Here is a 16,105-nt window from a genome sequence, read left to right on the forward strand (position 1 = left end):
GTGTGTGTGTGTGTGAGTTTGTGTGTTTGTGTATGAGGATTTTATGGCGCTTGGTCCGCTGGGTTCATCACTCGACCCATGAATAAGACAGATCCTGCAATGAGAGAAAACACAAAAAAACACACATTAAGGCACAATCTCAAAGCCACAATGTATATAGGGTGTGATTGCAATTTATTTTAATTCTGCTGAAGGTGTAAGAATGGAAATAGTTCTGCTCTCAGCTCATTGGCCAAACTGTCCCTTGGCTGTGTGTTTTTAATCCCACCACTAGATGTCACTAAATCAGAAATGTTCAAATCCTACACACGGAGGCTTTAATATTGTAGGCAACTACTTTTAAAATACTGAAAATCATTAGCAGAGTTGCATAATTAATCAAGTCTGCATTGATCAAGTCAGACCTAAGAATGGGGATTATTATATTCTATAATTGACATGTTTTTAGCAACTGTTACAGTAAGAAAATTGCAGGCGAACACTTTATAAGTACACACTATAATTACAGTTAGTGCTTATCAATGATGAGTAAAACATTTTTTACTTCATAAACTACATACTAATGAATTAAGATATTTAAAGCTTAACTAATGCTTAATAAACTATATACTAATGTGTCTATTCCTGCTTTATAAATGAAGAATTCAGTATTTATTAATGCTTAATAGTGTGTACTTATAAAGTGTTATCCGCTGAAGGAAAATGTGACCCAGTGCAGCTGTGTGTGGCTCACTGATGTGCTTTAATGGCTCCTGGACAACAACAGAGCTCAGAGGAATGAGACGTGTCAGGCTTTGGACACAGAGACAGTTGCTGTATTGGATCTTTCATCAGGGGAAAATAAATAGTTTCACCAGATATAAATTTTAAATGAGCGCAGACTTCATGTTCACTGTGACAGTTTCACAACTCATGCAAATGTCAAGTGTTTTTCATATCAAACCTCTGGCTAGAACATCTTTTTAAAATGACGTTGAAGCTAAAACACATAGGACAACATGCGATGCTGCTTCAGGCCTGAACTGTGAACACTTTGATGTGTCTCCAGTGTAAAGTAAATACCTGTGTTGACTTGTCGTAGCAGGAATAAGAACGGCCGGTCCGCCTTGAAGACCGGAGCACGGGATCGTTTGAGGAGCACCATGGCTGCGAGGGTAAGAAAACCTTATTTTTAGCAACTTCATGTCATGACCGCTCATTTCTGCTCTGTATCATTATCGCATGGGACTTTGTTTCACCTGTGGCAGCAGATGCCTTCGTCCCATCTTCCGTGACCTCTATCCGCACTTCATGGAAGGCGTCAGACACATAAAGACCCTCCTCCACTGCAGGAGGAAAACAGACTGTCAGCTGCCAGCACAGCCACCGTCACTTAGGGAACGGCTTTCATAAAATATGTTGATGTATTGACCTGATATTCCAGTGAAATCCGCAGCTGCCGGGTTGAAGGCATCGCTGATGCCCATGGCAGGAAGCACCGACCTCAGGTTGAACTTGTTCTGCATCCTGAACCTGCAAACACCAAAACAAAAAGTTTGTTCATCAAATCTGAGTTATCGAACCCACTTTTTTCTTTTACTTTTTAAAACTTTTTATTCATTTTCTTTTTGTAACACACATATGCACCAACTGGGCACAAGACATACAACATAACATAATATAACATAACATAACATGACAAAGGAAAGATTTGGACATTCAGACAACATAAGTACATCATACATAAAAACATAAAGATCCGGCTTGGAAATAGGGAAAAACATTTTCTATTAAAGGTTTTGACCTAATCTTTGCCATCTATTTGAAATCAGGTCTTATAGTTCACACACAGCTGAGCCATTTTGACCAATATTCTTCAGAAATGATCAGTTTGGGTTAGGGTCCTTAGTGTGAAAGTAATTCTCTCCATCATGTATATTTTATAAATTATACCAATCCACTCATTTATTGTTGGTTTGTCTTTCTTAAACCATTTTCTGGTCAAAGCCTTTTTACATCCCACTAACAACACCCTCAAAAGGCATTTGTCCCGCTTTGTATATTCAAGTTCATCTTTTATACCAAAATTGCATTTTTTTTTTACCTCGGCAGGAAAATGTCCATCTTGGTCCTGCGCAGGCCGGTGTCCCAGGACGCCAGCTGACGAGCGGTGAGCTGGGACTCGAGGGAGGAGAGCGGCGTCTTCCTCTCGCTGGGCAGCACCACCTGCAGGCTCAGAGAGCGGCCCAGGTACGGCAGCTCCAACACGGTGTAGCGCTGGTCTGACGCCGTCCTGAACTGACCTGGCGAGGAGGGCGACGAGTTCAGATGTGCAACTTGTGGATTTTTTTTCTTTCATTGAAGTGATATTGATTAGAAGTTAAATGTTTAAAGCAGAAGTAAGCGATCCGGTCGTTTTGGCTAACTTCCTGTCAGCGGATGGAGTTAGCAGTCCCTGCCCTCATCCCTACGTCAGAGAGGACCGCCCCTTTAAGGTTGTAGGATACAAAGAAAGTTTTCTCCTCGGCTTACAGCAGAGCAGAGTGACTGACAGACCCGTGTTTCGGACCAAACACTCTATATAAGTGATTGCTGTCGGAAGATAGAACTATTTAAGACTTATATTAACACAAACATTCTGCTTACTTCTGCTTTAATAAGTTTAAGTCTTAACGTAGTGGATGGAGTCTCTTACCAAAGCTGAGCTCTGTGGCCTGATACATCATGGGCACCTTGATGATGCTGCCGTCGGACAGCGTGAAGGGCAGGTTCTGGGTGTTGGTGAAGAGGAACTGTTTCTGCCAGACCCCCCTGAAGGCCACCGTGTTGACCAGGGCCATCTGCAGCCGGTGGCCCCACCACAGGGCTTCTGCCTGGGCCTCGCCCGAGCCCGACAGCTCCCCGCTGCTGCTTCCTGCCTGGAGGGGCCACGTCTCGTCTGGTGGGTGACAAAAAGGGAAGGGGAGAGTTTAATGTAAAGTTGCATGTGGTCTGCAGCTCGTCTGTCGGACGTCAGCAGCCTGCAGTGCTCTGATGCAATACTGCACCGGTACAGGTAAGACTGAGAGTTGTGTTTATGTTTCTGTATATATCACCTAAAGGTAATAGAAAAGTGTCTCAATAGTAACACTCACTCTTTGGCTGGTTGGAACCAATGCACTATGAATTTTAATTTGAAAACATTAAAGCTGCATTATTTGAATTTTTTTTGGGCACAGGTGCACAGATGAGCTACACAACAAACAACATGCCGTTCATAATAACTGTAATTACTCTGTCTGAAGCTCTAATGGCTGACGTGAGGAAATAGAGCGACATCATCCTCCCACTGGGAACTCATGTTAGCTCTGGTTTGACCTTCAACAACTCCAGAGGAAAATATCCATATCTGTCTGTCTATCCACTTTCTTCACCGGACAGTCAGTAACTTTATCCATTTGGTGCTAAACGACACAGTTAATGTCCCGTAAAAGCAAAACAAGGAGCTAAAAGACGCTAAAGCGACATAGATGATAATAATTCTCTGACAAAAGCAAGTTTCATCCATGGAGCTCTAAGTATAAAGCTGACCCCTTTACCGTGTGTGTGTGCCGCTCTCTCCCTCTCCGCCTGGCCGCGGGTGTGGTTGGGTTGGCTGAAGTTGGTCCGGATCACGCTGGTGTTGGCCCAGGTCGCTGCGTGTTGCGTGAACTCGGTCAGGAGCTGGACGCCGCTCTGGATGAACAACGTGCAGGTCTGCTGCAGCCACATCGCCTGGCTGGTGTTGCTGCTGTCGCCCTGCGAGTGCAGCAGGAAGTCTTGTACCTGAGCATCTGCAACACAGGAGGACACAGAGAGGACAGGTCAGTCTTCAAACTTTCATTGTTGTATAAGAAAAGCTGTGTGTAGATTGATAGTTCCCCTTCATTAATCTGGAGAAAGACTGAAACACTGTGAACTCTTTATCAGATTCAGCATCTATCAACCATTCGCTCTGCTTTAAAATCAGATTGTGACTTCATAGCGTATCTCTGCAGGACACAGATTCCTTCTTTTGCGATGCGCCAGCGTGTCATCAGATAAACTCTGAGTATTTACAGATGAGATGATCCAAACTCAGGTTGAACACAGACTCTCTCTTATCATGACTGCAACATTTCAATGAGTCCATAACAGTCACAGTATGATGAGTGGGCAGAAGCAGTCAGCTGTAGTCTGCTGTTATTTTCTTTTTCTTATCCCTGTCACTGTGGGCTTTTCAGTAGGTGGAACTGCGACTATGTTATTTTTTGTTTTCCGTTTTCCTCACTTCTTCAAAATGATTTCTATCTATATCTATAATAACCTTGTTCCTTATTTCTCTGATTCCTCCAACAATGTTCAGCTAAATTATTTTGCATTATTTCACGCAAAAATGTTCTGTGTACTTGCTTACATCAGCTTCTGCACTGGCATGTATTATGTTTAACATTCATCTCATAATAAATCGTTGCTACTACACAGTATGATTTCTACCAATAGGTGACGTCTTTGCTTCATAACAACAAACGGTTTTACATAACTACATGTATGGGTAGATGAAACCATAAATTCATCATAAGAAAATGAATCAGAAATTATTTTGATAATTAATCAAGTCGTTTATTAAGCGACAATGTCAAACATTTGCTTCTTAAACATGAGAATTTTTCTGTTTTTTTGTTGTTTGATATCATTGTAGATTGTAGAGAACATATTTGGGCTTTGTATTGTTGATTACACAAAACAAGTGATGTGAAGATGTCATCTTAAGCTCCAAGAAGCAGTGCTTTTACTTTTTTTTTTCTAACAGTTTGACAAAATAAATGTATTAAAATGATAATAACAGTACAACATAATTGTGATAATTAATGTCAGACTTTATTTTTGGAGCTAGAAGTCATGTGCTCAGCCATCTTCCTACACCCAGTATCCACCTTTTCCATGCCATTCATTCATTCATTCATTCATTCATTCATTCATTCATTCATTCATTCATTCATTCATTCATTCATTAAACCAAACCTTTATTTAGGACTCTGGGCCCATTGAGAGAGAGATCCTCATCTTCAATGGGGCTGAGTGTACATTTGCACGAATCAATAAATCAATCCCTGATTGACATGTGAGATCACATCACGGAGGTAAAAGAAACAGCAGCTGCAACTGGCATTTTGTTTGTAATTAAACACAGTGACCTCTCGACCCTGGGGCCGAGCTGCAGGAGTGGTTAATGAGATTAGAGTTGGTGTGGACGTGGAGGCAGGTATTATGGCTCCAGACACCACTGTGCTCTGTAGGGCCAACAGCAGCAGCAGCACCGCTCCACACCACCTGGTACCAACGAGCACTGAGGGCCACAAACAACCTCTCCAACCTCACTCTCCCCGCATGAGGAGCAGCTAATGCTCCCCTGAATAAAAAGCCTTCCCCCCTCCGTATATGTAGAAACCTACCTACCGTTCACATTGTATCCTAGGCTTCCCTCCAGCTGAGCCAGCGTGTTGCCCCTGGCACCCAGCTGCAGCAGCCCCAGAGACAAGGAGACGCTCACTGGAGACACGATCAGGTTGGAGTTGTTCTCTGTCTCGGTGAGCGTCTGATAGAGGCTGACGGCGAACCTGGTGTGCAGCTCTCCCATGCTGTCCTGCAGGCTGCTGTTGCAGTGGCTTCTCCTCACCAACCAGAGGCAAATGAAGAGTGAAGCCACCGACAGGCGACACATTTCCTCTGAGCTGCAGGAGGGGAGCTGTCCTCAGGGTGCAACTGGTGGTCACGAAAACAAAAATCCTGTGAAGGCAAGAGAGAGAAAACGCATAGTCCAGGTCAGTCAGGTCGACCAGTGGCCGACTACAGACTCTCAGTGATCTGTGGCATGATAATGCATGAGTTTTAGTTTTTTCTTCTGTGATGCATAACACAGAAATCACCTGATTGCACATCTTATTTTGCCTTATTGTAATACATACAGATATAAATATCAATACTGGAGATATAGATAAAGTAGCTGCCTGTTTATCACAGAATAATTCAAGGACATAACTGTCCTGCAGAATAATCGCAGGATTATAGGTGAGGTTGCAGATAACATGAGGCACTGAAGGATATTATCAATTAAGTCAAAGCCAAAGTGCCATAAGTAACATAAATAACACAGTACTGACTATGTAAATGCTGCACTTCAGTAATTAGGCCTATGCAACATTAAAAGGTAACATTGGGGAATGACTGTATCCAGTGATGGGAATATTATCTGCCAAAACTGAATGCAATTATCTCAATGATCTCTGTACCTCTACTGCATCTGGGAAGTATCAATAAGTACTGCAAGATCACTAGGAATAATAAGATGATGCATCAATAAACTGATCAATTCCAATAAAATGTCACCAAAATCCATAATACAATGACCTTCTGACTTAATGGACTATTGATTTTTTTAATATGTTATTTCTGTTCTGTATCAGCCGTGATGACCTCACTCAGAAGTCCTTACCTGCAGACAGGTGAGGTAGTATCCGGTTAACTCCACTTGTTCTCAACCATTCAGCCTCTTCAGGGGGGAAGAAGTGTCCTCTGCTGTCCCCGGCTGTCTGTCAGTCACTGTCACCGGCTTCTTGTCACTGAGTGAGTCCTGTGCTGTCGGTCTGTGCTCCGGTGCTTCCTCCGGTCGTCTCTCACTGAGGCAGCCTGTAGTCATAAGACCGTGTTTAAAGGGGAACAGCTCCGCCGGTCTCCGTCGGCGATGTCCGTACCACTCGTCCGGGATTCCTGCCTCCCCGGGGCTATAAGGAGCCAGGCGGAGGGAGGCATGTCACCGACCAGCAAATCCCAAACCGGGCAGAGGGAAGGGGGAAAAAAAGAGAAAAGAAAGAAAGAAAAACTCCCACACGCGCGCGCTCTGCACAGCACGGCACGGCTCGGCACGCATGCACGGTCTGGGTAATTGTAAGTGAACTTGTTGGGAACTATTAATAGGCCATAAACACATTAATGTAAGGAGAAAATTACCATTATTATTATTTTAGTATTGTAATTATGGCCTAAAGTCAAATGCGTGACTTAATTAATGTCAGTCTCGAAATGGCAGCACAGAGCATTTGATTAATGAGTGACATTTTGAGAAATGTAGGCTACTTATTCCCTTTACCAGACTTGTGAGACTCTCCTACCAGTTTAGCTCACCATAAAGACTGGAAACAGCTAGCTAGTATTACTGAGCAGCTCTTACTCACCAATTAACACATTTATTCTCAATACTGGATTATCCAGTATTGTTATCAGTTTATTCATCATGTTAAACCATGCTTTAGGGATTCCTGTGTACCTACTGTGTTATGTAATAACAAGCTTGCACAGGTCAAGCCCCAGGTCATGTGGTCCCCAATGCTCTTTGGGGGGGGTTGCGAAGGCCCATACGTCGGCCGAGCCCCAGACCACATGGTCCCCAACGCTCTCAGGTGGATGGGGCCGGTGCAAAGACCTGCACATTAGGGCCAAGCCCAAGGCCACGGGGTCCCCGGGACTCTAGGGTAGGATGGGGCAGGTGTGAAGGCCCGTGCGTGGGCCAAGCCCCAGGCCACACGGTCACTGCCATTCTCGGGGGAATGGGGCTGGCACGAAGGCCTGTGCACGTGTGGCCACATGGTTGCAACAAAGACATCCATGGAGGCTTGGGCAGGCGCTGTACAGCACCACACGGCCTCAGTGAAGAAAAGCTTCTTCTTCTTCGGGACGGCTGGCAACCCTAATGTAAGTTAGTAGCTAGCTAGCCCCGCCTGTACACCTGAGAGACCCTCGAGGAGTTTGCTTTTGGTTATAATAGAGTCTCATATTAGTGGATATATGTGGATGAATCTACGTTACCCACACTTGGGTCCATTTTCGATAAATATATTGTTTTGTCTTTATCGTTATTTTGATATTATTATTTAGTGGTCGATTCGCCCAGCATTTCCTGGTTTCGGTTTCCCAGGCGCTGCCCGGCGGGTCATGGGAATAATGCCGTTGGATCACTAGTTGACATTGTTTATGGTATCTGATCGTCTTCGAACCTCCGACTTTCGTTCTTGATTAATGAAAACATTGTTGTCAAATGCTTTCGCTTTCGTCCGTCTTGACTTGCACCGGTCCAAGAATTTCACAGTGCGCATGGGGGCTCATGGGAAATGTAGTGTGAAAACACTTTGCTTTCCGAAAATCCTCGTAGGCACTTTAATGATGCTCTCAAGCTCTGTGCTCCTTGCCTGCTGGCTCTGCTCCCAGCCCCTTTTTTCCAACCCCCCCCTTTCTGGAAACCAGATTTATATTTTTGGAAATTTCTAAAATATTGCATGTTTCATGCTGATGCAGCATGAATATTAGTCATGGTTATATTGAGAATAATTTAGTCATAGTAAGATTAAGCTACTGGAGTTTTTTGTGGCCCCTACTGGGCTGTGGGCCCCTAAAAATCACCTTTCTCCCCTAACGGCCCTGGTAACTTATATAATATTTTATATTAATATGGTGCCATCACACATGCCAAATTGTCATAGTGGCCACTTGCAGTTATGCAATTGCAACTTATGCAATTTCACCATAAACAACCTTTATAAAAGACATTTTTAATTCATAGAGAGTTTGTTTTTGTAAAACTTTCCCGAGCCTATAGCTACCTCTATGTGAGATACATGAATATAAGACAATATCATCTAAAATAAATGGGGCTTTAAGTCAGATCCTGTCATTATTACTTCGCTGGTTCACACACACACTAAGACATCCGTTGTGTTATACAAGTCATTCAGCCTTTTGTTGTGTTGATCAAAAGACATTGCTGCTCTGAGCGTCACACTGCTGCGTCAGTGTTTCTAATTGCTTTCACTCTGTGGAATGTGGACTCACTCATCATGGACATGTTGCTGCTCCAGCATGTGATGAACAACAGCATCTCAGCCATCAGGAAACATTTTATCAGCTTGATGTGCAGCTTACAGTAAGAGGCTCATTTAGACCAAATATAATCAAAGTTGAATTGAGTTTTAAAAAACAAATAATAAGGGTATATTATATTAACTCCGAATCTAATACATGGATGACCAAATCTGTTCAAATCAAGATGAGAATAAGAGAATCTATAGGCTACTCAGCTAAATGCTAACACGAGCATAGCTAACATGCTGATTTTTGCAGGAATGATGTTTACGATGTTCACCCTCTTATTTTGAACCGAAGTGCTGAACAATTTAAAATTTTGAACTGATGGTGGCGCTTGGTGCAAAATAACAGCATCTATACTGATTTATCCTAAAAGGAAAATGTTTCTTTATCTTTGTTAAACTACTTCACTAAAAATCACAAATGTCATCAGGGGATTAGACTATATTCGTCAACACAGTTTTTACTCAGGAAAAGTCAGAGGATTGAGTCACCAGGGTTCAACCTACAGGAACCACAAAATATCACAGCGAAGCATCCAAGATCTGTCCAGATAATTCAGTCTGTACCAAACAGGTGGTTGAATAATCTATTGTGAAACTTTTGTATCATTTCAGTTCAGTAAAGGATATCTGTCTTCATTTTCCATTTGCCTTTTAAGAATGGAGACTTGGGCCCACAACATTTTTTTTATGACAATCCATCTTTACCGTATCATCTCGTATCGTATCATATTGTGTTGTACCATACTGTAGGCTACTGTACCATATTGTATCGTATCGCGTCGTGTTGTATCGTATAGTACCGTATTGTAGAGAGAGAGAGAAAGAAACATATCAGAAAATGAAAAATGAAATAAATTACACACTTGAACTCTGCAAAGTACAACCCGGTCATTATACCATTCCCCCTGTCTATTCAGATGTGATTGTCATTAAAAGTGGCAAACAACCTTGGAGTAAAAGTGGCAGCAGCAATAGAACAATCGGTGCCGAATCTTCCATTTTCTCCATTAGTGAAAAAGATAAAACTGCAAGATGTCTTTTTAATTCCCCGACAAGGATCAGAGCTTTGAATGTCATCACATTTTAAAGCAGTTATACACTGACAAATCATCGGAGAGTCTCTAGATCTGTCTTTTTTTTTTTTAAACTCTTGTGATGTTGAGACTTTGAGAGCAAGCAAATTAAGGAGGGGAATAGTCTAACTAGTCATCATTCAACATATGCATACTGTGTAGATTACACTTATTCCAGCACAACATGCACATGCAGTTGAATGAATTGGCCACAGTGAATGATAGTATGCCCTTTATTTCACCTAAAATCAATCTGCTTAGGAGTGATCTCCCCTCAACTGTCCCTCTTAATTGGGGACATGACAGTCAGCAAAATAAATCGTGGGCATTTTTTCCCATGGAGAGAACATGATTGGTAGCTATCAGGTATTTGGCTGCTTTGTCTAACAGAGGATTCCGGCCATTACTGGACTTGACTAATTAGTGGAGCCATGGCTCGGCTTCATTAAATGTAATCGCCACATTCTTTAAAACTCAACGCCCCGACTCTGGACGCGGCGGGAATTTGGAATTTTAAGGACTTTGATGGAGGAGATGAGATGACACGGTAACTGACCAAAGACAATTGTTTGAAAAGATGCCACCATAAACAGCAGCTTTTATCTTTGGCGGCTGGGAGGCCTGTTGTTGGAGGAACATTATGTTAGAGGTTTGTATTTGTGAAGTAGAAATAATGATTTGTGCTGTTTGTTTTCTGATCCCTGGAACGACTGCAAAGCAAAACTGCCGCTGCTCCGAGGGGTCACGACGACGGAGGGTGGAGCGGTGTGTTCGGGAGGCCTGATCGGCCTGACCGGCAGCTGCTGCATGCACACTAAAGGTCATATAATTCTTCTTCACTTATGCACGCAGGTAATTATGTACACTTGGCACCGGTTCGTTACAACATGCTAATATTAACAACAGTCACCCTCGCTGCTCTTTGAGCTGCCAGTTTACCCCACAGTTTGGTCGGCTGCCACCTGGTTACAGCCAGGTCAAGCTGAAGTAGTGACCTGGCATGCCAACCAGTTTGTACTGTACCAGGCTACAGCCAATACTACAGGACAGAGCTGCTCTGCCCTTTAGGAGTCTGAGTCAAGGCTCAAGTCTTCATATGCAAATGGGAACTCAAAATTGAAGCTTTTTACAATGTTAATACGGACACAGACTGTAATTTAGAAAAGCATGGATAAGACCATTCAAAGCTGCAACATCGTCCTGAGTCCTCTGTGGACTGAACTAGGCTACTTATTCATATACTACTATTCATGTTCCTCAGAGGATGAACCACACTGACTTAATTTCTCTGACAAATCTTTTTCACTCAGTCTGTAATGTTTTTAAACATCTACAGATTAAATTTGACAAAATTCATGGTCCCCAGACCATTAGCAGCTTGAGACCGTTCAACATGCAGACGGGATCTGACCACCAACCCTGCAAACAATATATAAATCTCTATTTCCCCCCTAATATCAAAGAAGTTTTTATTGTCGTTATTCATGTTCTTAAAACTCAGGCTGATACCAACAGATTCACTTTTGAATTCACTGATTAATCATTTAGTTTCTAAAGTGTCAGGAAATTATATTTATCATTTTCCAGTCTACATGTCTTTGAAATGCTGCTTTTGATTAAAGCAGCTGTTTAAAAAAAACAAAAAAAAAACATATTTGATTCATGATGAGAAAAAAAACAGAAATTACACACATCTGAGAGGCATGAACAAGCAAAGTCACTTTCATACACTTAAAAAGTTGTTGATTCATTTTCATTGATCAGACTTCAAGACAGACTTCAATCTAAACTCTTTAAATAATCCATTATTATCAATTATTGATAATCAAAATGTCTTAAAAGCTGACACTGCTTTGCAATCTCTAACATCCTAAACATGAGAGTGTAAGGCGCTGACATGTGTTTTAAGAAAGGAATTTTTCAAGTATTTTACAATTCAGGCGTGTTTTTGTGTGAATTTTCTGAAAAACCACAGAAATTTCAATGAACACAAAAAATAAATAGAACATTTCACCCCAGAGGATTTCAGAGCTTCTAGTTCCTGGCACTCCTCATGATAGAAAGTCAGCATTATAGTGTTTGGGGTAAGTTGTTTATCAAGTTATATACGTTGGGAAATGTCCTTAACGGTGATGCTAATGCTGAACATGTGCACATGCTTGTCAGTCTGTGTTTCCAGCAGCTTGTTGTTGTTTCTGCTCCATGAGAATTTTCTCCTTCCATCACCAGATATGTTCATTGATGAGTGTCTGTGAGACTCTGCGACGCCTCCGCCTTTCTCCACACGGCAGCAACTTAATCCCTAAGTGGTGGAGACTGTCCCCAGGCTCTCCATTCAAACCTCGCACCCCGAGTCCCCTCTCCAGCCCGTGACCATTGACCTTGCAGGAGAAAAATGATAATGAACGGAGAAGGAGAAGTAGGAGGAGGAGGAGGGGGAGAAGGAGGAGGGTAGAAACTGCACCACACAGACCCACTCTGGGTTTCATATCCTGTGTTTTAAAGTTTTTGTCAGACCAAGGAGGATAACAACATCAGAGGGAGAACAAGAACAGCAGAACAAGGATAAGAAGAGAAAGATCAAACAAGAACGAAAACGGCTGTCAAAGTTGAAATATTGCAGTTGAAACACACAGAGTGCTGAGGCAGCCTGTAGAAGTGACAGCTCTATAAGTGATAGTGGTTGAGCAGCAGCACTGAGATGCACTGAGCACAGTTCTCTTCTCTCTGTGACTGACTGACTGACTCATTCTGCTTCACCTCCAGTGCCCTACTTCCCCTCAGGCTCCGGGGCCTTTGGGAGGGATTAGAGGGGACGCCGGTGTGCGGGGCCGGGCCAGGCTGCAACAACGCCGGTGTCGCCAGAGCGATCTGCCAGGTACGCCACGGCGGATTAGAGCCACTAGTGCTGGCACTGGGAGAGGGGCGACGTGAGGGGACGAGTCCCACGTAGGCTTCACCTCGCAGGAACACGAGCGTGGCTCTGGAGGAGGACCATGGGAAAAAAAATGCTGCTGGTTGTTGTTTTGAGCACAGGGAGAGGAAGGGGAGTGGGTGAGTGAAGTGAGCGCTCAGGAGATGATGAAGGCGTCTGAGAACATGCTGGGAAATAATTGTTTGAGAAATATCTCACATGTTCTCTGAAGAACTGAGTAGCCTGAGAATCGGGTTTGTGAAATTTTGTGAAATTGGAGTTGTAGAAACAGTTTCAACCAACCTGTGTCTGTTGTTGCACTTTAGCGCCATCTGCTGCCAGTGCTGAAGTGGAAAGCCCCTGTCCTCTGTTTTCAAGGTACAGTTAAAGTCAAATAGGATTGACAAGCATCCACGTCAATGGATGTCTCTTGGGAAACTGAATTAGAGACATCCAATGAACAGGGATTATTAAACAGCATGGATTAACTGACTCAGGTTTCACCGGAGTCTTTGTCAATTCAAACATACTGTAAGAAACAACTGGAATTTAAATTCTAAGCAGGTTTTAGGTTTATTTTCTTCCTCACTTCTCCAATAATGTGCACGCACGACAGCATTCACAATTAAATTCTCCATTATGATGAATGAAATTAAATAAATGAATTGAATTGGAATGACATATAATTGTTATGGTTTAACTCATCTGGTTATTTACTTGGATAGCCACATTCATAAATGCACTCATGTTTATAACTCATTAATTCAGTACAAATTAGTTTTTTAACATGTTTTTGGCGTTTGTTAAGTTCACTAATAAGGTTCGGTAGACACCGTCTAATTAGGGATTCTTGCAGCCTCATCAGATGTGCAGTCAGTGATCAAAAGAACTTCATCTTTTTATACTGATGCTCTTTTATTAACACCATGCTTTAATGTTTTACTGCGTGACTGGTCGTATCCCATCTTTTTTGTTCTGTATCATTAAAAGTATCATTTCAATATGCCCACTCTATTTAAAAAAAAAAAAAACTTAATAAATGTCATATTTTTACATTTTATTATCTACAATATTCAAAGAATGTTGTTTTTCATCTGGCTGTATTTTGAAATCTTTTGATGAAATGGCTCCAGCAGGAGGTTGAACATTATGTCAAAACTATTTATTACTTTTTCTCTTTTGCCTCCATGGATGATAAGATATGCTTTATATATAAAAACATGTTTTCTATGTCTGAAATAGCTCTGTCAGGTGACCTAACCCTACAGTAGATGGCATCTTTTGGTGGATCTACATTATATCTGCACATGCACATTCATGTAAGTCACAGTGGTTCTTTGAACTATTTCCTCTATTACTTTCAGCCAACCATTTGATATGTTCTGTTGGATCACTTCATGATTTTTCCTGGCCTCTCTTAGTTGTAATAATTATAATAATATTTGGCCAACAGTAGTAGATGGTAGTCTGTTGGTTACTGTGACACTAAACACACCATCTCACTGCATGTTTGTGTTGTTTTACCTACTAAACTCAAACGTGGATATACTGTAAATCAGCTGAGCCAGTGCCCTAAACCTGTCCCACTCATACTACCCCCCCTGGTGCTGTAGCTGCAGAACTACCCCCTGAGGTACAAGTACCCTCGTTTAGGAATAACTGCTGCAAGTGATGATTGCTCTCACCGGACTCATTGCACCAAATGTGTCCAGAGATACCTACAGATATATATAACTGTGAGATACTAGGGAGAGACTGAGGCCCAACACAGGACTTAAATTATGTAAAACATAAAAACAAAAATCTGTGTATAAACACTCTGGATGACTTTAAGGTGATAGTTAATACTGGAGCTTCAGTTCAGTAAGAATAAGCAGTGAAATACTCATAAGGCCCAGAGTTTATCAGTTTGTGCTACTTGTGTAAAATGCTTCCTGCACAGCTCTGCCTCACTTTCATGCACAAGCTGTAAAATTTAGGGCATAAATTTAATTTAGACTCTCGCATAAAATATGTAAAACTGTCACGGATGTCGGGATCTCAACTTGCACACTGATTTGTTTTCCAGACTTCTTCGTGTGTAACCTCTGCACGGTGGAAGCAACACGTTACACAACTCTCTGTGTTGATTGGCCGACGATGACATCACCTCTGCAGGGCTGCAAGGAGACTTCGCCATGACAACCAGTGAGCACTATTATTGGATTCCCCTCTTCAGAGCGTGTAGAAGAGGCCACACACAGACAGTCACACCTGTTAAAGTGCTCAGGCTGCGGAGAGACGCAAGTTTTTCACGGGCCGAGCTGAAACAGGAGGCTGCTGAGGATTTCCCCAGACGCAGAGGAGCCTCGCAGGCCTCAGGTCAGCAGCTCTGACAAGACCCGAGACACTTCAGGGTGGATAAACCACAGTCATTCATGTAGATATTAGTTTAAAAACCAAGATACAGCTCTTAAATGATAAAATCTCTGGGTGAGGTAATCCTGTCCAAATTAAATCTGTCCAACCTAAAAGTTCAACACAAGAGGGCAGCATTGTATTATCAAAGCACTTCACCGATAAGATAAAGATGCTTTATTGGTCCTCTGCAAGGACATTGTTCACTGCAATTTGTCAAGAACTTAAGTCAGTACAAGTTATTGTGACCAGTGACCACTATATTTTATAGTAGCCTATTATTATTCTGTAGGTGTCCGGCTGTTACACTGTTTAGTTTACTATGTCTAGTTTATTTTAATGTTTTCCTCCTCCTCTTCTGCTTGAGTGTCTGGCAAATCATCTGACTTATCGTCTCATGTTTGATAATTCCAATGAAAAGAAAATGATATAGTGATAATTAACATTAAACATGAATATTGCCCACTTTTTTAAACTTTTTGAATTCAGCACTAAATATAAAACTCAGTCTAAAAACTGTCACTAAATCATGCCATGACCTCTTACCTTCAATTTAAGAGACACCACAGACTCTTTTTGGATTTTTTTCCTGTATGTTAAATATATAGTATAGTCACATTGATGCTCAAACTTTAACTACGGTAAGTAAATAAAACAGAGAACCAAGGTTGGTGAGTTCCCTTAAAGCAGCGGTGTGGAGGACATTGGAAAGAGAAATAATTTTATTGAATAGTGTATCTGTACACAGTTATGTGATTGAACCTTTAAATGTGTTACTTCATTTACATATACAGTATGACCTGACATTTACGAAGCTTAAA

General features: G+C 42.0%; 1 protein-coding gene across 1 annotated transcript; it reads right to left on the reverse strand.

Moving 5' to 3' along the window:
* Nucleotides 1-41: 41 nt before the first annotated feature.
* On the reverse strand, nt 42-5,701 carry serpine3 (serpin peptidase inhibitor, clade E (nexin, plasminogen activator inhibitor type 1), member 3; the record flags this gene model as incomplete). Its single annotated transcript, XM_083996191.1, has 8 exons — nt 42-94; nt 1,063-1,146; nt 1,239-1,325; nt 1,412-1,512; nt 2,084-2,282; nt 2,675-2,917; nt 3,558-3,791; nt 5,437-5,701. The coding sequence occupies 8 exons, from the start codon at nt 5,699-5,701 to the stop codon at nt 42-44; spliced, it is 1,266 nt and encodes a 421-aa protein (XP_083852317.1).
* Between the last annotated feature and the right edge of the window lie 10,404 nt (nt 5,702-16,105).

Source organism: Trachurus trachurus, assembly GCF_905171665.1.
Source record: "Trachurus trachurus genome assembly, chromosome: 21".
NCBI classification, from domain to species: Eukaryota; Metazoa; Chordata; class Actinopteri; order Carangiformes; family Carangidae; genus Trachurus; species Trachurus trachurus.